This window comes from Buceros rhinoceros, unplaced genomic scaffold (genome assembly GCF_000710305.1).
Source record: "Buceros rhinoceros silvestris isolate BGI_N320 unplaced genomic scaffold, ASM71030v1 scaffold6164, whole genome shotgun sequence".
In the NCBI taxonomy this organism is placed as follows: Eukaryota; Metazoa; Chordata; class Aves; order Bucerotiformes; family Bucerotidae; genus Buceros; species Buceros rhinoceros.
The window spans coordinates 1-22,777 of record NW_010408696.1 but is presented as its reverse complement, the minus strand read 5'-3'; the positions used below and the strand labels follow the sequence as shown (position 1 = coordinate 22,777).

The window sequence follows — 22,777 nt, the reverse complement described above, 5'->3', positions numbered from 1 at the left end:
AGGAGTGGCCTTACCCTGTTTGCTGCTCTGTGTGGTTGGGGTGAAGGCCTGTTAGTGGGATATATATCTGCATGTACAGTATGGATCACTCAGCAGTGGGTCTTAAACGCTCGGTCTACCCAGTATCTGTCCCCTGTATCCCATATCTCCGCTCTTACATTGTAACAGATAACCGGTCTTAGACATCATCTACCCAGTAATTCATCCTGACTCTGTGGCCTTCCTGTTGCCTTGCATGTCCACATACACACGAGTATGCTTGAATATGGGCTATGGATCACTCAGTAAGTGGCTTTAGACACTCACTCCACCTAGTAGCTGGCCCTCAATCCTTATTCTTCCCAGTTACTAGCTCCCGAGCATGCCCCTGAACCCCCTAAGGCCTGCTGCTCCGCTCCAGTTGTTGCTGCTACACAGACCCAGCTGGGTTGTCACTTGCCTTCCATCCAGGCATCCGGTATTAGTTCACTCCAAAGTTCAAATCCTACATTTCCCAAAACAGTCTCAGGTATCGTATCTCATAAAACTAAATAATTTAAGAGCATGGTACAGCAGCAGGATCAAGCTAGGTGGCTCTGAGGAGGGATTGATGACCCTGAACAAAGAAACCCTTGGGCAATTGTATCCTTACAGACTATTCCGACCCCCCTCCCTGAACTACTTCTCACATCCATTTGATCCATTAGTGATTCTGGCCTCACATCTCTGACTCCATATTTAATTCTTTCACTGTCTCCAGACAGGCTGTTATCTTGTCTAGTTGCAGCTGCTGTTGATGGCTGTAGCCTTGAAGCCTCCTTATCTTTGTGTTGGCTCTGGAGGCCCTGTTTTGCTCAAGTGGGTACACATTCAGTACGAGTTCAGCAAATCCAGGTGAAAGATTACAGCTTGTGGCCTCAGGCTTCAGCAAATCTAGCTACTCATGCTGAGTAAAGCCAAGCACACAGCATACTAAATTGCACGTTATAACTCTAAGTGATTAATTCTATTTAAAGCTTACTGATTTAAGCCAAATGACTAATATCTCTTAATAATGAGAGGCACCCTTGATCAAGGAGAGAGTTGCCTGGTGTGCAGTCCGGTTGCTGTTCAGGGATAACTCAAACTGGGCTCATCCAACGATCTGTCGGATCTCGATTTTCATAAAAGATCTTGAGCTGGAACACCTGTCGAAGATGTTCTTCTAGCAACAAGGGGAGATGAGTGCCATGCAGCCACACTGCCTAGCAGAGAATGCTCAAAGAAGGCTCACTTAGGCTATCATGTCATATTTCTGGAATAAATATGGATGGCCCGTAGTCAAGTTGCTTCCAGTGGGAAAGGTTTGCATGAGACTCCTTGTACCCACAACTTAGCAGTGCTCCAAGCTCGTATGCATCAGTGCTCTCTCTGCTCTGCTGCTTTGTGGGTTTCCTAGAGAAGTTCTTGGCTCAGCTGTGGCTCAGGCCTTTACCTTCTTGGAGTCTGTACCAAACTACTGTTAGTTTTGTTAAAGAGAATTGAGTGCGTCTGTCACACCCTGTGAGCAGCCAGGTCAGGATCCGTCTTTTCCCTGATGAAGTTATTAGAACACTCCTGTGTGCAATTGTTCCTGCGTGCTGCGTTTTGTGTAAAGATTTTGAATCTTCTGTTTTGGAAAAAAAAGTCAGATTAAATCTGTTGTGAAACAGATATTTGAGCAGATAGTTGAACTTCTTAGGGGTGTGTATGATGAGTGTAGTTTTGCAGTGTTTGCTCTTTATTCTGATAGGTCATTTCATGTGGTTGTGTTCTTTCAATTAGAAATTAAAGGAGACCTGATTTTGCAGTTTGAGCCACAGCCTTTGCCAGCTCCTTCTGATAGATCTCGGGATAATGATCTTGATATCTCTTTGGAGCAAGAACCTGCTTGTGACACTCAACCAGAATCTGCTTGTGATACTCAACAAGATTCGGGACAGACAATAGAAGAGGAGGTTCCCAAAGAATCAGAAAGTAAAGCTTTTAAACTATACATTCAACTTGAAGTTTTTGCTTTTATAGTAGAAGAAATGTAGTTTAATATATCAAATAAATTAACTTTGGTATTAACTAAAATGTCTTAAGTGCTGAAGTTCCTTAATGCCTGTGAAATATTGCACTCTTTAGTGCTTTTAATGTTCATAACACTCTAATGATTATGAATTTCAAAATGAAAATGTGACTTCTTTGTCTAATATACTTCAGTTCATTAGTATACTAAGAATAATTTTTAATTGTAAGAACTACACTGTTAGCAGCCATAATTATTCCTTTATAATTAGTGTAAATTATGGGATGATGCTGGTATATGAACTTAAACATTTTTCCTTTTGTGTTTTGAAATATTTCAAAGTTAAAGCTTCGCTTTCTATAAAAGTCAACTTATTCTATGTCCTTTATGTTCAGGTTTGCGAGTGACTTGCTCCATATTGTGAGTAGGCTGCAACAAATGGCGTGTGTGTGTGTGTGCTCTTTGCTTGTGGCATGTACAGGACAAAGCGATGTGAACAAGAAGTGCGTTAGTGAACCGCGCCTCTCGGCCGAGCATTTCTGCCACATCCCTTTGCTGGCACAGTCTGGTTTTTGGTCTGTGATGCATTGTACTGCCAGTGCTAATACAAAGGAGGGGCAGGAACATGCAGATGGAGGGACAGCACTGTTTATTTCTGCAACAGTATGGTCTCGCAGTAGTGTGACATGGTACACTACAGATAGCTTAGCCCTCCTTTTTTAGCATGCAGAGACAAATTCCTGCTTCTCTCTTGCAGGTAAGAGACAACATTGTTATGCTTTTAAAACTTGTTAATGTACCTGACCTATTTGTCCAACTGAAGCAACTGAAAAAAAAGGTGGTTTTGTGGTGCGAAGATATTCATTACCCAAAACTCTTAACAGTATGTTTATTCCTTGTAGACCATGAAGAAGCAAAAACTCACCAGCCTCAGTCAAAACTTGCCTTAAAGAAATTGCTGAACAAAATTAGAAGCCAAAAAGAGGAGTGGAAATCAAAAAGTGAGAAAGAGACTCAAAGTGAAATTGAGACTATTGAATCAGGCACAATTGCAAGTGAAGAGAGACCATTAGGTGGTTTAGAACTTAACTGTGAGCAACAGAACAATGTAGTTTGTGAAGCCAAAGGTACGTCATACGTACTTGCATAAAAATTTGTTGTGCAGGAGCAAACAGACTTGTAACAAAACTGTTTAATGAATTTTCAGTAGTTGTTTTCTAATGTGTTGCCAGAAAGTACAATTCTCCTACCTTTGTCCACAGTGCATTGTGGATTTGTTGAAACCGCAAATAGGAGAGGCTTTTGCTCTTATATCCAGATAGCCCATTAAGATCTTGCAGAGAAAAGGTGTCCAAAATACCATTATCTTTTAAACCTTGCCCAAATAGTTGTCACACTTGGTGTTGCCGTACTTTAAAAGGTATTTGCCTCCAGGAGCAGGATTCTCAGTACGAGACCTCTTGAACTGGAAAAGCCAGATGTAGCAGAGATTCACAGCTAGAAATGCACAAGACAAGCATGAGCTGAGGTGTCTGAACTCATGGGGGGCGTTCTGCTCTAGGCACCATTCTGCAAAGCCTTTTTGAAAAACTGGAATTTATAGCAATTGGACTTTCCAGGGTGTTTTGGATAGCCAAATCATTTTGGAGTTACTTCCTACTTCTATCCTTTCTGCTCTTTTGGTTATCCTAGTGCTGAAATTGGTGTGGGATTTCTGAAGTACTAAAGCAATCAAGTTGTAGTGAGGTTTGGTGGGGGGTTTTTTGAGTTTTTTGTTTGGGTTTGTTTTTTTTTTTCTTTCATGGGGTGCTTGGGTTTTTTCAAGATGAGTTAAAGTTATTTAGTTCAATCGTGTACATGGATACATCAGCATAATGCCTGGGCATTAGAGAGTGTAGCATGAGTGAATACATGCTTTCAGGGAGAATACGCTGCTATTTGAAGCTGATAGTACAGGATGAAGACTTGATTTTTTTGTGCAACAGCCAAATGTTAGATCATTTGGCCGGAGAGTGCCCGTTTTAGACCCTTTGTTCTGAAAGGTTAATATGTGGGTTTTTAGTCCTCAAGATGATCCTGCTGTTGGGCTACTAAGTAATCTGGGTAGAAGCATCTTCAGTCCCGCTGGAGCTCAGTCATTACTGTATATTCAAGAAAGACACATGATAAAGGGCCATTAAAGGCTTAAATAATACAAATAAGTTCTTTTCCAGCTTATAGAGATAGACAGTGTTGTGGGAAGGAGATGGTAATTCTCATGAGCAGCTTATGTATTTTGTTTAGAGAGGTTGGGAAACTGTAAAGCAAGGTGTAAAGAAGATCCAAGGCTTGCTCTGACTGCAATTACAGTTAAATAACGTATATTTTAGACTCTGTGAAAATGTTGAAAAATACAGTTGCAGCTGAAAACTCGGTTCTAATCCATCCTCAAGAGGAAGCAGCTAAAATGACAGTGGAAGAGGAGAGACAAAAGTGGGTAAGTCTGTGTGTGTTCTATTCCTATCTGAGATGCGGTGTAAAAAAGGTGATTTACAGAAGACTTTAAAATGCTTCAGGTTATACAGCAGCTATAGACCTTTTTAACGTGATTGTAACACTTAAACTTTTACTGTAACATTTTTCTATACTTGGCATCTGTGTATTAAAAAAAATGACTAGGCTGGAGTTCAGATTAGAGTGGAAAAACACAGTTTCTTAGAATCTAACAAGTGCAAGGGATACCACCCTATGCCCTATGATTAAATGAGAATCCCAACTATAGAATAATACCTTTGTTTTAAGGAGGATATAGTCCATAAGACAAAACTCCATGAAAGCTTTACTAACCCTGTGTAATAACACAGGAAGGTGTGTGGGATTGTATTCAGACTGACAGTAAAAGCTTACAAACCTTGAGGTTTTTTAATTTAGTAAATAAATGCAGAAAGTCTCTTTTGTCTATGGAAATGCTGCATTTATGACATTGAGAAAATAATACCTTTATTGTTTCATTATATGTATTGTACGTTTCATTAAATTTTCTTTTTTGTTGTATCCTTAGAGACCTACCAGCTATTGTGTGGAGGTTTATCCGAAAAAGAAAAAAAGTTGAAAATCAGGTCATAGTGCAGCCTTAAACTGTAAAGTTAAAGTTCAGAAATTCAGGAAAAAAAAATTTCGCAAAATAGTATTGTTTTAGTTAACAAGAATAACAAGCAGCTGATCCCGTGTGAAAGTGTGGTTACTTTCTCTAACATTAATTTTCTCCCACGTTGCGCCTGCCCAGCTGTGTATGTTGCTATGTCCACACTAACTGTTCTCAGGCCTAGCTCTTTCTCAAGGTTGCCTCTCCTGACATCCCCGTTCAGACTGTCTCATTGAAGGCTATTGTCCGCTTCATATTTGCCAGTACTTTGGAATTTTTCTTCACTTCCATTTTAAAAGTGTATAGACTGTTGCTATGAGTGGATCTAAGAGATTCGTAGCTGATAGGTGCATGGAAAAGGATTAAAAGTAAACAAACTACTTCTGAGATTTATGGAGCACTCTTAAAGCAGTTATGCATTAGCTATTTCAGAAGTCTTCAATTAGCATTTAAAAGTGTCGAACTTTTGATGAAAAGCTCTATAAAATGCAAAGCAGATTTCCAAGTTCAGTTTAAGAAAAAGACATCTTTTGCAGTCTCTGGAAAATGGTAATTCGTCTTGAATGATTAGATTCTGATTTTATCTGTTCTTTTAATATGAGAACAGATAATAGTACAATAGTAAATGGATTCAGGGACTATTAGAAATATCTAGTCAAGAAAACAAAATTACTCTTGTAAACTTTGGAACTATTTTTAAAAGCCTCTTATGTTTTGGAATTGCCTGTCACAAGCAATACAGTTTCTGCTGTAAGTTGGGACAGTTTTGTGTGTGGTGGTGCGTGTGAGGGGTCTGATTTCTTTGTCATTCAGTTCTGGAGATTCCCCCTTACTTTTCCTCTTACTAGTACGAGCAAATAGAGCAACAGAAACAGGAACAGCTGGCCTTGCTTAAACAAATTGAAGAAGAGAGAGCTCGTTTGGAGGCTGATTTTCTGAAAATCCAAATGCAAACCTGTTTGGAGGAGGCTAAGAAGAAAAAGGAGGAACGGCAGGGTCAGCTGGTACAAAGCCACAGTGTTCCTTCTCCAGATGAACAGAACAGAGTGGAACATGAGGTGAAGAATTGTGGAAAATTGTGTGTAGTTCTTAAATTACTATTTTATTATTATTTAAAAATCACGAGCACTGTTTGCCAATTCTAAATTATACCAATCAAGACAATAAATTTTTATTTCTTAGGCAGTGAGTCAGAAGTTTGTACATATAAAAACTTCCTTTTGCCTACTCTAGAAGCTTGTATTTTGCATGATATCACTGGACTTTGAATATTAGATTGTCAGCTGTTAGTAAAACCGGTTAGTAGAGTCATATGATGATTATGCATGTGCATGTATCCTTCTTCAAGATGAAAATAAAAACGCAATGGGGAAAAAAATAGACAAAAGCCCCACCTCTACATTTTTGTCTCTCTAAATCTCAGCCACTTAAAGGAGAGAAGTTTATTGAGGGTGTTGAAGGGAAGTGATCCTTTTTTTACAGCCTTGAGCCATTTGCTCAACCCGTACTCTTTTGAGAATCTGCTTGCCTTGAAAAAGCAGCTCTGTTGGATCATTGCTCCCTGAGTTTGCTACGTGTGCTTCTTTGAGCTAGGCTGCTGTAAGCACATTGATGGTGTATGCTCTGCTTGCCAAGAGAGACTGTAGCTGTAGGCCATCTGTTCCAGAAATTGCTTTAGCTTCCTTGCCTCAGGCTGAAATCTCACAAATGGTGGTACAGAGTGGCTTCTGTAAACTTACAGAAAGGGAAAGAACATACAGCTTAAGGTTGTTGCTTCAGTAGTTTTCTGTGAGATACTTGTAGATGTGCACTTAAAATTATTCTATTTTTATTAGACTGGAAATACTACTGCATCAGAAACCGTGGGGCCTGGAGAAGACAGCCATTTACAGATGATTCGTAATTATCAACAACGCCTTTTACAGCAAAATAGGTAAATTCCTTTATGAAATGAAAGTCTGAGTTGCTCGTTCGGTATAGTTTGACTTGCTTTGAATTGATGTGTATCTTTGCACCACTTTGGAAAGATTCATGTTTTTGTTCTGTTCAGGCTGCACAAACAGACCATTGAAGAAGCTAGAAAGCATCTACAGGAATATCAGAATAAGTTGAAGCAAAGATACTTGTCTGCTCGTGCAACACCTCTGAGCTCTGTGGAAACAAAATCAATTAATTCAAAGCCTGTATCAGAACCATTTCTAGAGAGGCAAGGAGTGCAACCATCACAGTACCAGTCATCTGAGCAAGTTCATGTGCAAGAGTATGCCCAGCCGCTACCGGTGTCTTCAGGAACGTTGCATATGTCGGAAAAACCATCTTCATGGAAGCCTGAAGAACAAATACATAACATTTGTCCTGGCAGACACGTACAGTTTTTAGAAGCATTGAAATTGAAGCATGGAGAGTTTTGCTTGCCACATGGCTCTCCTTCACAGGAACAAGTGGGAATGTTGGAAACCTCCAGTAATCACATCCGAGAACCATCTCAGTTCCAGTTACCATCAGGGATACTCATGAGAGATGTCACTGCAGAAAAAATGCAACCCGAACCACAACGCACTAGATGTGTTTTGCCTGCAGAAGATTCCTCTGAGCCATCAGAAACAGTGCATTTTCAAGAGTCATCTCAGAAGCTGTCTAACTATCAAATAGCAGCAGAAGCTGGAGGAGAGCCTCTGCTTAGGACACCCCTCATGCCAGCAACGAAGGGACCTCATATAGTTCAGGCAGCCTCAGTTGAGTCTTTGGCGTATCGGCAGGGATCTGCAGAGAGCAGCATCAAAACAAGCCTTGAACAACCTCTCAATTTTTCTGAACCCATAGGTTTATCTCATGAGGAATCTAAAGGCCAAGGTGTTGAGGAAACCTCAGTATCAAAACTCGGAGATGCATCTTTGGTAAATTATTCTGATATACTGAATTTAAGGGACAGAGTGTTGGCCTCGTCAGAAAGCATCCAAGCTCAGCAGAAGTATTTGAAAGAATTGCAAGAGCAGGTAGATGCACAAAGAGAAGCTCTTCTTTCTAGACAGAAAATACAAGAACAACTACTTTTACAGAAGCAAGATAAACTGAGGGAACAGATGCAGAGACAACAAGAGGCTTTGAAAGAATTTCTGAACAAGGAGGTAAGCTTTCGAAGTGCTTTGCATCGAGTCATCTAGTAGCTGATCAAACTTCAAGAGTGAATGCTACCAATTAGCAAAGTATCCCATGGAGTGTTGATAGTTTTAGGTGATTTACTATAATGAAAATTTTAATTAGGACTTGTGATTTGTAATCAGTAGTTCTTTTCTGTAAGCCCCAAGAGTGCCATTTTGTTCAGTCTTACAGAAGTAGTGTGAACTTCTGTGCTCGATCTCTGAACATGATGCCTGTTGCGATAGTTACGTTGTCTGAAGTATCTGCAGGTATGGTTTTTTCTAGAAATGCTATAGAAATGCAGCTGCACATGTAAAACAGCTCTTGTATTAACTGAAGCACTACCTCAAAGGATATCATAGGTATTCTGAATAGGTGGTTTTTTTGAAGTTTGTCCTTTTACCTGTACCCATTACGAAATCGGTTTGGTAGCCGCACTCCTGACTTGTAATTTTGCTTGCGTCTGGGCAGCAGAATTAAAATCCAAGTTTATTTTTTAGTTTCTAAAGAAAGTCATTTTGCCTTTTTTTTTTTTTTAAAAAAACACAAGCCATCTTGGCAAAATAATTGTTTCCTTTTACAATCTCCAAGCAGCTAAAATTCCTCAAATTGGGATCTGAAAAACTAAAAGCAGACCTTTCAAGAATTGTTAAAACACGGAGTATTCTGATCTAATCTAATAAAGGCCCTGAAAGTGTAAATAATTGCTTCAGCACATTAAGTTTTAGAGTGCAATAAAATACCCATATGTCCAAATGGTTTTTGTAAGCTAAGCAATCTGTCCAGTATTTTGCATAATTGAACTACATACTTGACTTTCTCTAAGTGCTCAGTGTTGTCCTGCATGGAATACACAGACAAGAAAATGCCGGTTTGATAAATGAATGTAAGTATAATATTATATACTTACTTAGTTGCTTCCCTCCACCCCAAGGTGAGACATATCTGCACAAATGAAGAAGTGACAGAAGCACAAAAGCCTCACTGGGTTAACAGGACTGACTTTTTCCAAGCCTCAAGAAACTACCAGCAAGAGAGTTGTAGCAGGAGTAGATATCACAGAAGTGAAATGATTTCACAGTGCATTGGTCCAGCTGAACTAACTGGTACGGCTGCATAGTATTTTTTGTTGTAACTTTTCCCGTTTTGCAGTAAAGATGGAGTTCTCCTCCATCTCCCCAAGTTAATTTGGTATATGTATTACTGCAAAACTCAAAACTTTGTTTTACAGAACAGCCTGATAGAGTTCTGTGTAGAGAACAGAAATGGAGATCTTCCAAACCGCCTGTGACGAAAGTGAAGTTACGGCTTGATTTGGAACAACACGAGCTTAGTGTTATACCAGAGGTAGACACACCGAAGAGTTGCAACGTTTCTTTTGCAGGTAAAATACGTATATATGGCTATGAAATACATAATGAATGCTGCTGCTCCTGAGAAATATAGATCAGAGGAAATTTTTTGAAGAGTCTCTGAGATGATTGATTATGAAATCATGGCTGAGACTGTTGCCCTTTTTCAAGGTGTAATTTATATACTAGCAAAATGAGTTAGAGATGAAAAAAGCTTATCCTGTCAGTGCCTGCCTAGAAAAACATAACTGAAACGGAATTTTACCCAAGAAAAGAAAATTCACTGTAATTCCATGACAGAACTTCCCTGTTGATTTTTTTTTTTCTGTTGGCCAGAATGTGTTTTACTAGACAATTGTACAATAATTTTAAAGAGAGCCATCAGAGTTGATGGATAGTGTTTAAGGGTTTAATTTTTGAGCATACCAAGAAAGTAAGTGTGAAGTCTTTTAAATAAGGAGTTAGTATCAAGTTTCTACAGAAATTTTTAGACCATCTTTTTCAATTACAAAATGTTTCTTGTGAACATTTTGAGGAGCAACTACACGAAGCAATTATTTTCTAAGTTTGCTTGTTACAGTCTGCTTGCAATGCTTTGTAATTCTCTGTAAGGAACCTTAATTAACAGGTGCAACAAACTGATGTTTTCTAAATGCAAACATTTAATTTTAAAGTCTCTTCATAGCCAACATAATGCATATTTTATGCAAGTTTTAATATTGTGCTAGTGTTTTTTTAGAAGGGATAAGCAGAACATTCTGATTAACTATAGGCCTGTTGTGCTGACATTCATCTTGAGCAAAATAATGAAACAGCTGATATGGGACATTTTTTAATTAAAAAGAAGGAGCATCAGTTTATGCAGAATAATTCTTGTTGGACCAATTTGGTACCTTGATTAGACAAAAAGTTTTGTTGGACATGGTTTTGATTGAAGAATGTATTTTGTTCTCAAAGGCACTTGGCTTAGTGTTACACATCTTAATTCTAAGAAAAATTTTTGGGAAAAAAAAAATCAAAACACATACCAAAAAGGTCTTCTGAAATATTATCCACTGAACACTAGAGTAGGGAATACTCACTGTGTAATCCCATTGTGATCTGTATTATCTAACTATTGGTTATGGTAAGTAGTAAAAAGTTGAACTAGAGGGATTTTTGTTACTGGATTGCATGTACAAAAAGGGCTGTTGTGTGGGGTGCGGTGGGGAAAATAAATCCTGAAGCCAGAGCAGAGAAGTTATATTGCCTCTGGATTTAGAAAAATTACAGGAAATTTTGATGGATCTGTTACTGGGGGGAAATAAATTTTTTCAAGAAATACTTTTGTTAGGAATTATTTTTTGTGAAGTCTGACCAGTAAAATCTCTCAACCTGTATAATCCGTAGACTGTGTAACACAAGTTTTTGCTGACCTGATATGGCTAACTCAATTAAAATGGAGCACTCTGAATTCAGCGAGTTATTTCTGTAGACTAGAATGTGCCTCTTGATGTTTCATGAAGTGCAAACCACTGCATTTCTATACCTAAACTGATTACAAGTGTTTTAAATTCAGATAAAAGAGTTTCTGTTGGTGAGGAATCTTCTCCCAGTTCAACCATTGGGGAGTTTGCCTACGTGAAGCGTTACAGTCATGCTCTCCATGAAGACAGATTACCTTCAAGGTTAACAAATGATGAGGAACAAATCCCTAATGGAATTCCGAAGCAAAGTAAACAGTCAAGTAGATTATTACAAGAGTTGCTCATGATGACTGCTGAAAACTCATGTGATGCAGGTGAGGAAATCCTTTTCCTTCGAGCTGTCATGTGACTACCATTCAGCCCTGTACTTATTTGCAGCACATGACCTGACTTGTTAAAGAAAATGCAATGCTATTTAAATACCGTTTAAGTATAAAACAGAGTGTTTCAATAATCAAGTGTCTCAATGACTGAGTTTTCTTTTTTTTTTTGTGATCCATCACCATTTTAGTATCAAATCCACACTGCAGTGAACTTTGTTGGTAGTCAGTGCTTTCTCATCCAAGGTGTGTGCCTTGTATCTGTGTCTTGTAGAATTGTCTGTAGTGGAACTGCTTCTGTACTACCTGGTTGCCCTGCCCTTTCCAGCAGATTCTCAGGCATGCGTAGGGAGCGGCAGGTGTGTCTTTCTCCGGAGCAGACTTCTGCCCAGTCTGTGGGGAGTTCAGGGTTGCAGCTCCACCAGGTGGGAGCCTGGTTTGAGCAAACTGGTGGTGTGCCTGATTCAGCACCCAGTGATTCCTTGTATTGACACAAAGAAATCAAAATCACTGCTTAAAAAGAACTCTGGAGTGTTAACAAGCTAATGCCCCCTGAAAGGTATAGAAGAAATTGCTTAAAAATACAGTTGAGACAAAAAATAGAAGGCTGGTTGTTAGCATTAGCCCAAAGAAACAGCTTTGAAAGAATCAGCTGTTAGTTTCAATAGAAATAAAAATAGTGCAATAATGAAAGAATTACTTTAATTCTGATCTTTTCTGTTCGTTTGAAGAGCTGTTATTAGAGATCACACCTTTGAGGATAGGCTGTGACCATATGTGACAAAGGTAGTCCAATTCCATCAATGAAATCAAGCTCTTTAACAAAACCAACTACTTATTTATATATATATGAAGTGGTTGTGAATGTTCAAAATAATTTTATTACAAGGTTGTTGAAATGTCCTAAGCATGTTGTGGGTAGTTTGACTGCCTTATAAAGAGAAAAATTACTAGTCTTAGGTAAACGAAACGGGATACTAAAAAGTTTTTCAAGAGATTGGACTAACAAGCGGATGTCAAGCATTTTAATTCCTACTGTTTTTCCCTGCCTATTTAAAATTTAGCTTGTCTTTCCAGTCTTGGAATAGTACCAACTCAAAGGCCCCGTACTTTGAGTCACAATGCACTTCTCTTCAAATTTCCTGCAGATTGAAATGCAGTTTATCGTTGCTATAAGGGGGAAATGCTGTTCCTGACTTGCTGGGAACCGTTACACAAAGTTTGCAAAACATTGACTAAAGCCATTTGAAGCTTAATACAAGATGACAGCATCTCATGGTCCAGTACAGTTCTCAGTATCCATCAAAAATAAATATATTGCTAGAGCCACAAAGTTTTCAGCAACTTTGCTACCTGTGCACATCGTTACAAGCCATACAGCTACGTAGTGTGCATCTCCTGGTTTTGCTGGAAGTTTCACCACTGCCCCAAACCTTAAGATAACTTCTCCTTTCGTTTGTGTTGAGACATCCTTTTCAATGCAATCAGGATTTACTAAGAATTGAAGTTGTTTTGAGTAAGTACACATGGGCTCATTTTCTTTCAATTGCTTCCTTTAATTCTCAGAATAGTCTTCTTAAAATACACCTAGGTATAAACTTAAACTGTCACTAAAGAATTTTGTCTTTTTTAACAATATTTGAAGAAAAGCCTTGTATTTTTTCTGAATAGGTTGTAAAAGCATTGCCAGACCAGCCATTACCAAATTAAGTATCTTAGTGTAGTGTCTCTTTACATTAATGAGTATTACATATGAACAGTGCAGTGGTTTATGTAAGAAGATTAGAAAACTTCACATGAATGTCTATATTTATTAAAAAAAAAAAGCAAAGCTTTCTGTGATTACATATTTAAGAGGATTGTCCCCTTGAGCAGTTCAGCTACCAAAACTCTCAACTGTACCTTCAGTTTGAAGGCTGGGAAGCACTCTGTGGTACTTCCAGTAACTAGTCTGGCATCTTCAGCAAGCAAATCTGCAGTATGTGTTAAATATAAAATTTCTGAACAGCAAGTTTAAGGTGCATTTTAAGTTGCTACTTAAATTGTACCTTTTATTTTTTATTTGTTTCAAATTTTCTTTTTTTGCTACTTCGATTCTAACCAAAACACGTTTGCAGTTTACCCATGTTTTCAAGATGTAATTTTATCTCTAAAGGTGAGAGCAAATGAGTGCTTTGTACATCTTTGACCTTATTCTTTGAAGTTACGTTCTTGGTAGTTTCTAAGAAGGCTAAGGTTTGGACTGCTCTCCCTTCCCATGCCCCTGATGTAGGACAAGATGAGTTAGGAGCTTTGGACAATTGATACTTATTCTTCCCATTGTTAATACGGAATTGCAGAATAACTCCATGAAGAAGACCGGCAGTTTGACGGCATAAACTTCATTTCTGTAGGAAGTCAGCCTGAAAATAGGGACTAGATTTGAGAGAGAATTTCTTTCCCAGTTCTCTTGTCTCTCTTCAACTTATTTACATTTCAGCTTGTTTGCAGTAATCCCAGATATGTGTCTGTAATTCATTAGTGCCATCGATTGTCATATCCATCACCAATTTAGCCAAATGAGTGTGGAGTACAATTTTTTTTTCTCTACACGGTTGGATTTGGACTAATCCCTGTTTTTACAGTGTCTTCAGAGTGGTTTGTCATTCAGCCTTTTGTCTTTCAAATTGCACCCTAAAATAATTGCTATTTTATTGCAGTTTCAGTTGTGGGGGGGTTGGGGATAGTGTTCTGTGTATTTCAGACTCAATTTTTAAATACAAGTTCTTTGTCACAGTGTGGTGGCCAGGAGGTTTAAACACGGCAGCCTCATGTTGATGTCAGGAAGATGCAAGGAACAAGAACCTTGCACTGTTATTTTGGAGGGAGGAGACAAGAATGAAACCCCCTCCTTTATGAATCGCCAAATACAATTTGTTAAGGATATTAATGTAATAAAATCATGATATGAGCATGATTTTTTAATTAAATAATTTGGTTTATAGCATGAAATTGCTACTGTTCATCCTTTGTATTAGTATCACAAGAACAATGCAGGTTATTACAGTGTAGTAATGAACCATTTGTAGTAGAGCTCTCAGTAGAATTTATATACGAGAGTATTAAATGCTTGAATCTCATTTCATATGTTTCCTAAGTTACTATCTGTCATGCTGATATCCTTCAAAGATAAAACAATTTATATCAGGAAAATATCTAATCTTGATGTGAAAGTATCAGGAAATGGAGAAAACTTTGGTAGCTTGGTACCACATGTAATGTTTATTAAATTATAAAACAAATGGTCTGTTTCCAGATTCTGAATGTCTGACAGACATTTCTAGCCACTGCTTCTTGTGACTATTTTCTTTGAGTTTACAACTCTCTTGTCCTATGTGTTTTTTCTCCTATGGAGATATTTAAATACCAAGAGATTATATGACTGCAGTTTTCATACTGATTCAAGGAATTTTCTTCAAGCCTTGCTCATTTTCTCCTATATTCTGCTCCAGAGAAGAGGAGCAGATTTCTGCAGTGTATATAGACGCAGTCTCACTACTGCCACATCCACCCAAGGAGCTTGTTGCCACCTTGTTCTACTCAAATCTTAAGTCACCTTTCTGGTGAACCTGAAGACCTTTGTCACATATGTGTAGTAAAGGGATCAGAAACTCGTGTCCTGTGCTCGTATAGATAAAACTATAAATCTATCAGAAGAGTGTTGTTTAACAGACGCAGCTTTGCAGGAGGTTGAGGTAATTTTTGCCATTGCAACATTACTGCGTTTCTTTACCGTTCTGCCACTCTTCATATTATTTGCAAATTCTATTGCCCGTGGCTCTATTTAGTTACCCATCAAAATGTCGTAAGTGATCAGCATCAAGCATGCAAGAAGCTTCTGGAGAATTTGTGAGGGAGGTCGGGGAAGAAGCCATTTGGTAATTTCTTTACCCTTTATTCTGAGATCATTCAGTTAGACTTAATGTAATAACATAGTAGATTAATTAAGAATAGCTTAAGTTCTCTTTTAATCCAGATAAATATATTTTAGATGTATTTTCTTTCATGTCTTGTACTTTCTCCTAGAAGACTGTTGGATCATAGTAGCTATAGGAAACTTCAGGGGGTTTTTTTATTATTATTCCCTCCTCTTCCCTGGACTGAGTTTCACAGTGTTTCCTGTTGATTGAGATTTGTAAGTATCACATCATATAGATACTTCACTGGTTGCCTCCCAGAGGAAACTTCTCCCCCTTTTTTTTGTATACTACGAAAAATGGAACATCTAGACACCTACCTTCTGGCAAGAAATTGAGTTTCAGCTTCTACAAGGTACAAACTTGTAGTGTAAGGGTTCACAAAATGTCACAAGGTCTGCCTAAGCATAGAGCCTCACAACTGGTGGGCATTTGAAATGTCTCTGTCAATAGCAGCCTCTGTGGAATTGGGAGAAAACATACCTACTTCACTTCTACTGCTTAATTTCAGTTTGATATTTAGCATTTCTTTCTCAAAAATTACTACTGGAAATAAGAATAGTTATTTTAGAGTTGTTTGTTGGCAATTAACTTAAACTCCTAGAATCATCAAACTTTGAAGGTGCTCGTCAGCAGTCAAGACAAATTGCACTTTTCTGATGCTGTTATGGTGCTTTTGCACAGACAGTGATCTTCTGTGTGTAAGAGCTTATGGCAAAGATGGTTCAGTCCTGTGGTAGTAGTCGTGCTGCAGTTAATTCAGTGTTCCCGGTTTCTCTGATCTACTCAATGTTTGCTTTTCTTTGTAATCACTGTAATGGTAGAGGGCAAAAGATTTCCCCCTGCCTTAGTTAAGTGATTGTAGAAACGTTGCACAGCTGTATTTCCAAAGCACGGATTTCTAGCTCTTCCTGCATGCTTCAAAGAGCAGTTATGCCAGTAGAGATTTTTAGGGAGGCTGGCCAAGGAGGACCGCTGATGACCAGGGAGGACCACTGGTGGCCAATTCAGATGGTAATACAGAGGAGCAGGAAGTATGTTGTAGATGAGAAGAAGGTGGTAGGGCAAAGGACGGGCAAAATCAGAGTCCTGATGGTGAGGACAGCAGCAGTGGAGTGTTACTGCCATCTGGTGTTAAGAAAAAAAAAAAAAAGACAAACTTGCTCTCTATGAACTCAAAAGTTGCTTTATATTCCTTGTTTGCTCCTATTACATTTGTGTTCAGGCCAGTCCCAAGATTCCGCGGTGGCTCAAGATTCGCCAGTTTTTGATGCTGACATTGGAGAGAGTGTTACAGCACATTCTGGACCATCATTCAGACTTGCTAATACGGTTAGTCATATCAAAAGAACCATATAACATAACTTACTCTTTATTTTTGATGAAATCTTTCTACGTCATATTAAGGGGACTAAGGCTGGGTGCAGTATTCTAGCTGCAGCAGTATAACAAGCACCAAGGAAAGAGGAGGTGATCATTGCGATGGCTCTGCTGGCTAGAGCCCTGTTCGTACAGCGCAGGGTGCTGCTGCCTTGCTGTGCTGCCAGGGCACACTGTGGGCTTATGCTCAGCTCACTGTCTGCTGAGATTCATTTTCCATGGGGCCGCTCCCCAGGCAGGCCACAGTATGATATAACCTTCCTCTGGTCATTGACAAAGGTGTTAAAGAGGACAGAGCCACTTGTTCCCTACCTCCAGGTAGAGTGTGGCCATTTAATCCCTGTCCTGAGCCTGGCTGTCCTGACAGGTTTTACTCAATCCATCATCCATCCATCTGGACATGGCAGATGTCATCCAAACTGGGATACAAGAATGTTGTGAGAGGCACTGTGAAAAGCCTGGTCAAAATCAACTCCAGTGGTATTCCCTGCTTTTCCATCGCCCAGAGATCACGTTGTTTTATCAGGAGATAAAACCAGTATTTAAAAAATGCCACGTATAACGTGTATATGCATATATAAAATTGCTTTTAAATGTACATGTTTTATATGTGTATGTTAAATGTATTTATACAGGGTAGTATAATGAAATATGTTGGGGAAGGGCTTCTTAGATTTTTGTTGTATTTTCTTACTGCATGTTTTAATTGAGTTTGGGAAGAAATGTTCACATTTAATTGTTCAAAATTTAGAACCCTCATTTTGTAACTTTGTAGAGCTTACCTTAAAATTAAGGAAGATAATATCTTAGGATATGTTGTCTATTTTTAGTTTAATGTCATAGAATTAAAATTTTAAGTCTGTCTCCTGTGTACAAAAGGCTGTAAAATTCCTGAGTTTTTTGTGTATTGCATATACATTCCTCTGAGATCTACGATTTTACTGGAGTGGGTCTGTGATGAGAAATAGCCAAATCTGACCACCAGAAGATAATATAATCTTCCAGGTGTCATGATTTATATGCCGTTCTGAGAAGCTTTGTAATACTCTGTGTGTGTGTGTGTGTGTGTGTGTGTGTGTGTGTGTGTGTGTGTGTGTGTGTGTGTGTGTGTGTGTGTGTGTGTGTTTTGGGGGGAGGTGATGGTTGGGGTGTGTTGTGTCTGGGACATGGGGAGTGAATGTTTTGTACTGAGCTATGATGAGTCTGTATTTGCCTGACTGTGCAAAACATGAAGGCTTCTACACTTGAACTGAGCTCAAAATAAAATGTGTGGGTTTAAAGCTTTAATTACAGATATCCAAATTCTTGGCAATAGTTCTGTTATTTCATTCTTAGGAAGCACTTTCTAAAGCAGTATCTACAAACTTGGGTTCAGAGGTTTCCAAGCATGGAATACTGGGTGACTCATCTTCAACAATTTCCACTGGAAGCTTTTTGACGGGGGAAACGTTGGATGTAAGCCCTGTTGACACTGGTAAGTGTTCGGGTTTTGTTGTTGTTCTTGTAGAAGGAAAATTGTATATTCCCTTTGTTTTATAGCAGAATGGGTCTAAGTCACTGGATGTAAGTCTTCTGACATAGGCTAGTGTGAAACTTCACTTAAGAGTTGATGAATACATCTTACGGAGCTGAGTGTAACTAGAATGTTTTATAATGTCCTTGTGATTTTTTTTTTTTTTTTACTTTTATAATGATTTAACCTTACAATGCACCTGCTCTGGCAAAGGATATGTTGAGTTTTATTAAGCAACTGTGCCACTAGCAGGTTTCAGGTGGCAAAATTTTAAAAAGACTGATTCCCAAATGCTACACTGCTAAAAGTTTTCTAATCAATATATATTACAGGTTGTTACAGAGCTATGATTGTTGTCTTGTTATTAACCAGATTGTCCCAGTATCTGCTTGTCACCGTAGTAATTCTCAGTAACTTATCGGTGAAAATGTCATTTGAAAGCCATACTGACTTTTAATAGTTTTCTGGGAAATACGTGTTCATACCCTGTTTTGCTTGCAGTCTGCCTCTTGATCTTGTTAGCTTTTCATAAAATCAAAATTAATTTCTTTATCATAAATATGTAGTTGCTCTGACATTATCACTTGTGAATGTGGGAAGTGAGTTTGAAAGTGATTAGATGGTGACCTGGGGGTTTGTTTGCTTTAAGGCTTAATGTTGTGTTGATCTGACACATAACTGATTTCTGTGTGTGAGTTATTCCATGATTATAGCTCAATTTTTGGAGTCTACAGTTTTTACAGCCTTAGATTTCAGTGGCTCTTTTTAACCCTAATGTTCTAAACTGGTGTCAGTTTGAGTAATAAACTTCATAACTCATGTGACAAATCTGTGTCTTACTGACATGAGCAAGCCAAAGCAAATTCTAAGATGCTTTGTAGTTTTTTCTGTTTTTTCAGTTGTAGATAAAATGCCAAAGGTTTTGTTACTCAGCTGCATGTGTCAATTTTTCAAGTCTAGCTGTGTCTTCACCATACACTCAGTGCTTAATAATGACCTTTTGTGATAGCCTGGTACAATTTTTCTGAAAGCATATGGACAAAGAGGGGTTGGTGTGCTAACCAGGAACATGATTTTGGTAGCCTTGATTCCCTCATTTCTTGTGTTGCTATTAGGCAATTTCTATTTAAGCATGAAAAAAACTACTGCACAATGTCGTAAAGATACTTCAGGTCACATTAAAGGGTTGACACATTTATGTGCGATAGGGGGTAATATATGCTAGCTAGCATAGAATAACAATATTAATTCTTTTTCTGATTTTATTGTCTCAGTATTTCCTAAGTCTACATACTCTAAAAGTTCTAAGCTATGCTGACTACTGACTAATTAGGTATTACTGACTTGAATTTGTGGAAATTTATGGTAAGGTTTGTGTTGGGAGCATTGAGAGGAGGCAATTAAAGAAACAAAACCCCAGAGCCCTCTGCGAATATTTTAGGATATTAAGCAGCATCTTTTCAGATGACTTCGTGTAGGTGGTTTGTATGCAAAACTGTGAACATCTAGCTTACTCTTTCAGGATTGTCTTCTGATAGTACGGAAGATCAAATTCCGCGAGAAAGAGCAAGGCGCCCTTGGAACTCCTCGCTGCGTTTCGCCTGGCGGCAGAGGCAAGAAAATGTCTCTGGAGCATTTGAAAGCCAGTTGCGTGAAGGAGAGATGTGCCGTTCTAAAGGAAGTCAGAGACAGCAGATCTCGGGGAGATGCACTGGAGGCCTGAACTCTTATGCGGAAGACAATACACATTTCCAGGGTATTTGCCATTTTAAAGCACTTTTGTGCTGTGCTGTCATACAGAATGAGGAGGACTTTACTCAAGGATATATGTTAGTCTGTATTCTATGTATTCCACTTACATTTTAAACTCAGTAAGGATTCTACATGCAAGAACGTTGATGTTTTGATGCTCTTTGTGTTTTGCTTTTTATGTATGTCCACGTAGCATAGTATACTGCAAAAAAAAAAAAATTAATCGTCTGAGAGAGCTGTCTGATCATAGTCTAGTTCTGCGCAGCTTCCTGCTGCCATGGCTGGCTGCTTGTTACCTGAGCCAATTTTATCACTTGTTTATGCCCAACTTTCTCTTCAGAGAAATGATGATATGTAGTACTTTATTATTCATGTGGTATTATTCACACAGTTGATGAAACACTGATTAACAGACTGGTGGAAGTTCAGAGCTCTCTAGAAAAATGTAACGATTCATGAAAATAAGAACATCTTTATTAGCTATCATTAAGATAATGCCAGTAGTTTATTTTGAACCACTTCCTCCTGGAATGTTTGAAATCTAGAATCATAAAATCATAGATTAAACTAGACTAGGAGGACTTCTAGTTCAATTTCCCCTTCCTGTTCACAGTAGAGCCATCTTAGACCACATTGCTTAAGGCCTTGTCTGGGCAAGTTCTGAATATCTCCAAGGACAGAGATTCCACAGCCCCTGGGCAAGATTTTTAACAACTTCCTTCTTTTCTTTCTCTCTCCCTGTCTCTTTCTTTCCTTTCAGTTTATTTTTGGAGGTTTTTGGGGAGGTTTTTAATTGTATCCAACCAGATTTCCTGTGTTCCATCTTATGCCTTTTTTTTTCACTGAGCATCTTCAAGAAGCCTGGCTGCATCTTCTCTGTATTGTCTTTTAGGGTGTAGTAGGCAGATTTCTGCGCCCCTTTCCCCCTCACCCCCGAGCCTTTTTTTTAAGATTGGACAAGCTCAGTTTTTTAACTTCTCTTTGAACATCATGTGCTTCACCCTTTCTTTAATCATCCTTTTGTGGCTCTTCATTGGACTTGCCCCACTGTGTGTTCTGTACTGGGAAGCCCACACTACTCCCAATGCAGTCTCACAAGCGCTGAACAGAGAGCTTATGGACTTCAGCTTGTCTTCTTAAAAAATAATAATAATTGCATCAGTGTATCACTCTCTTGCTGCTTTTTCTACCTGAATTGTAGCAGAGTGAAAGAACTGGATGCTGTAAAGATTTTTTTCTTTTTTTTTTTTTTACAAGCTGGTATTTGCATACCTGCAGAATTCTGTGTGCTTTATTTACTGCATGTAGAAGCAAGGTGTGATATATCCATGGGTTTGTGCTCTGTTTTTTTTGGGGGGGAAAGGTGGATGGGCAGGATGTTTGTTTGTTTTTAAAATACTCTCTTTTTTTATAGCTCTAGCAGCTGAACTTGATTTTCCTGAAATGGAGAGACCATTTCTGAACTTCCATCACCAGCTCTTTCAGCCTTTGGAACCAAGTCTTGACTCTGATACTTCGTCATCCTGTTCTCAACCCAGGACTTCACAACGTGGTAGAGAATTTGGCAAGGTACTGCAGAAAATCTCTGGTGGAGGAAATATTTTGGCTTAAAATTCCTGTAAGATTTAAATGTATAGTCCCTATACTGGCTTCTCTTTAGAAGGAAGACAGTAGGAGCTTTTGATACACATGCAACTGGAAGCGTTTTCGTTGGCTGTAGCAAAAATGTGGTCTGAAATCAAATACTACCTTTAATTTTTTATCCTTCATATTTCTGAGAAAATTAGACCTAAACCTAGATATATTTTTTTCTGCCACTAGTCTTCAAAATTTTCAACAACTTCGAAAAAAATTTTCAATGCATCTGTGCGTCTAGAAGTGGGAAACTCCAGTCTGAATACACAACGAAGCACTCTGCCTTCTGGTCTTGAAACAAACAGGCCAACCAACATGGCATCAGAGGAAGAGTCTGTTCCAGAAAACGTTACTGCAGGTAAGTGCAGTCAGGTCAGTGCTTTCAAAATCAGCCTCTTGCCAGAATGTACGTACCAGCCTGCAAGGTGGGTTTGCTGTGCTGAAACGGGGAAGGAGCTCTTCGCTTCTCTGTCAGCCCCACTTGGAAACATCTTAACTTGACAGGTATTTAGAATCTCTCTGATCTACTCGTTTTTCCTTTGTGCATTGTGCCCTTCAAGAAAATGTGCTGAAACGGGGAAGGAGCTCTTCGCTTCTTTGTCAGCCCCACTTGGAAACGTCTTAACTTGACATGCATTTAGAATCTCTCTGATCTACTCGTTTGTGCATTGTGCCCTTCAAGAAAACGTTGCACTTTCCTTTTCCACTGCTAAGGCGCACCAGTGGTCACGTGCTCTATGCTGTAAGCCCTTGCACTTTCCTTTTCCACTGCTAAGGCGCACTAGTGGTCACGTGCTCCATGCTGTAAGCCCATCGTCTGGAGAACGTTCTAGTGACAGGTGATGGAATTCCTCTCTCCCCATTAACAGCTGTTTATCAGTGGACAATATTCTTTATACATGTAGAACTTGGTATTTTGTATGTGACAAAGAATGCAAAAAATTCTTTAAACCTTTAAATATTTATGGGATGGATTTCTGTGTGTATAAAAAGCCTGTTGACAGCATGATGCTGGAATCTGTGTCACCAATTTTGTCAAACTTAGATCAGAGGTATATTTAAAAAAAAAAAAAAATTAAGCACCCCTGTTGCTCATTTGGCATAAGCTGTGCTGATGAAATGTTTCC

The 22,777-nt window shown here is 38.7% G+C and overlaps 1 protein-coding gene across 1 annotated transcript in view; it reads left to right on the top strand.

The window, feature by feature from the left end:
* The window catches only part of LOC104492391 (centrosomal protein KIAA1731-like), a gene marked incomplete at its 3' end in the record, with an annotated part of 34,112 nt that extends 12,104 nt beyond the window's left edge, over positions 1 to 22,008 (top strand). Inside the window, exons 8-21 of the mRNA XM_010134948.1 lie at positions 1,783 to 1,974; positions 2,914 to 3,138; positions 4,381 to 4,487; positions 5,984 to 6,193; positions 6,971 to 7,068; positions 7,186 to 8,263; positions 9,211 to 9,382; positions 9,508 to 9,669; positions 11,196 to 11,408; positions 16,596 to 16,702; positions 18,086 to 18,224; positions 19,786 to 20,019; positions 21,430 to 21,584; positions 21,837 to 22,008. Of these exons, the coding sequence (XP_010133250.1) occupies positions 1,783 to 1,974; positions 2,914 to 3,138; positions 4,381 to 4,487; positions 5,984 to 6,193; positions 6,971 to 7,068; positions 7,186 to 8,263; positions 9,211 to 9,382; positions 9,508 to 9,669; positions 11,196 to 11,408; positions 16,596 to 16,702; positions 18,086 to 18,224; positions 19,786 to 20,019; positions 21,430 to 21,584; positions 21,837 to 22,008 (3,264 nt within the window). The remainder of the gene's footprint in view (positions 1 to 1,782; positions 1,975 to 2,913; positions 3,139 to 4,380; positions 4,488 to 5,983; positions 6,194 to 6,970; positions 7,069 to 7,185; positions 8,264 to 9,210; positions 9,383 to 9,507; positions 9,670 to 11,195; positions 11,409 to 16,595; positions 16,703 to 18,085; positions 18,225 to 19,785; positions 20,020 to 21,429; positions 21,585 to 21,836) is intronic.
* Between the last annotated feature and the right edge of the window lie 769 nt (positions 22,009 to 22,777).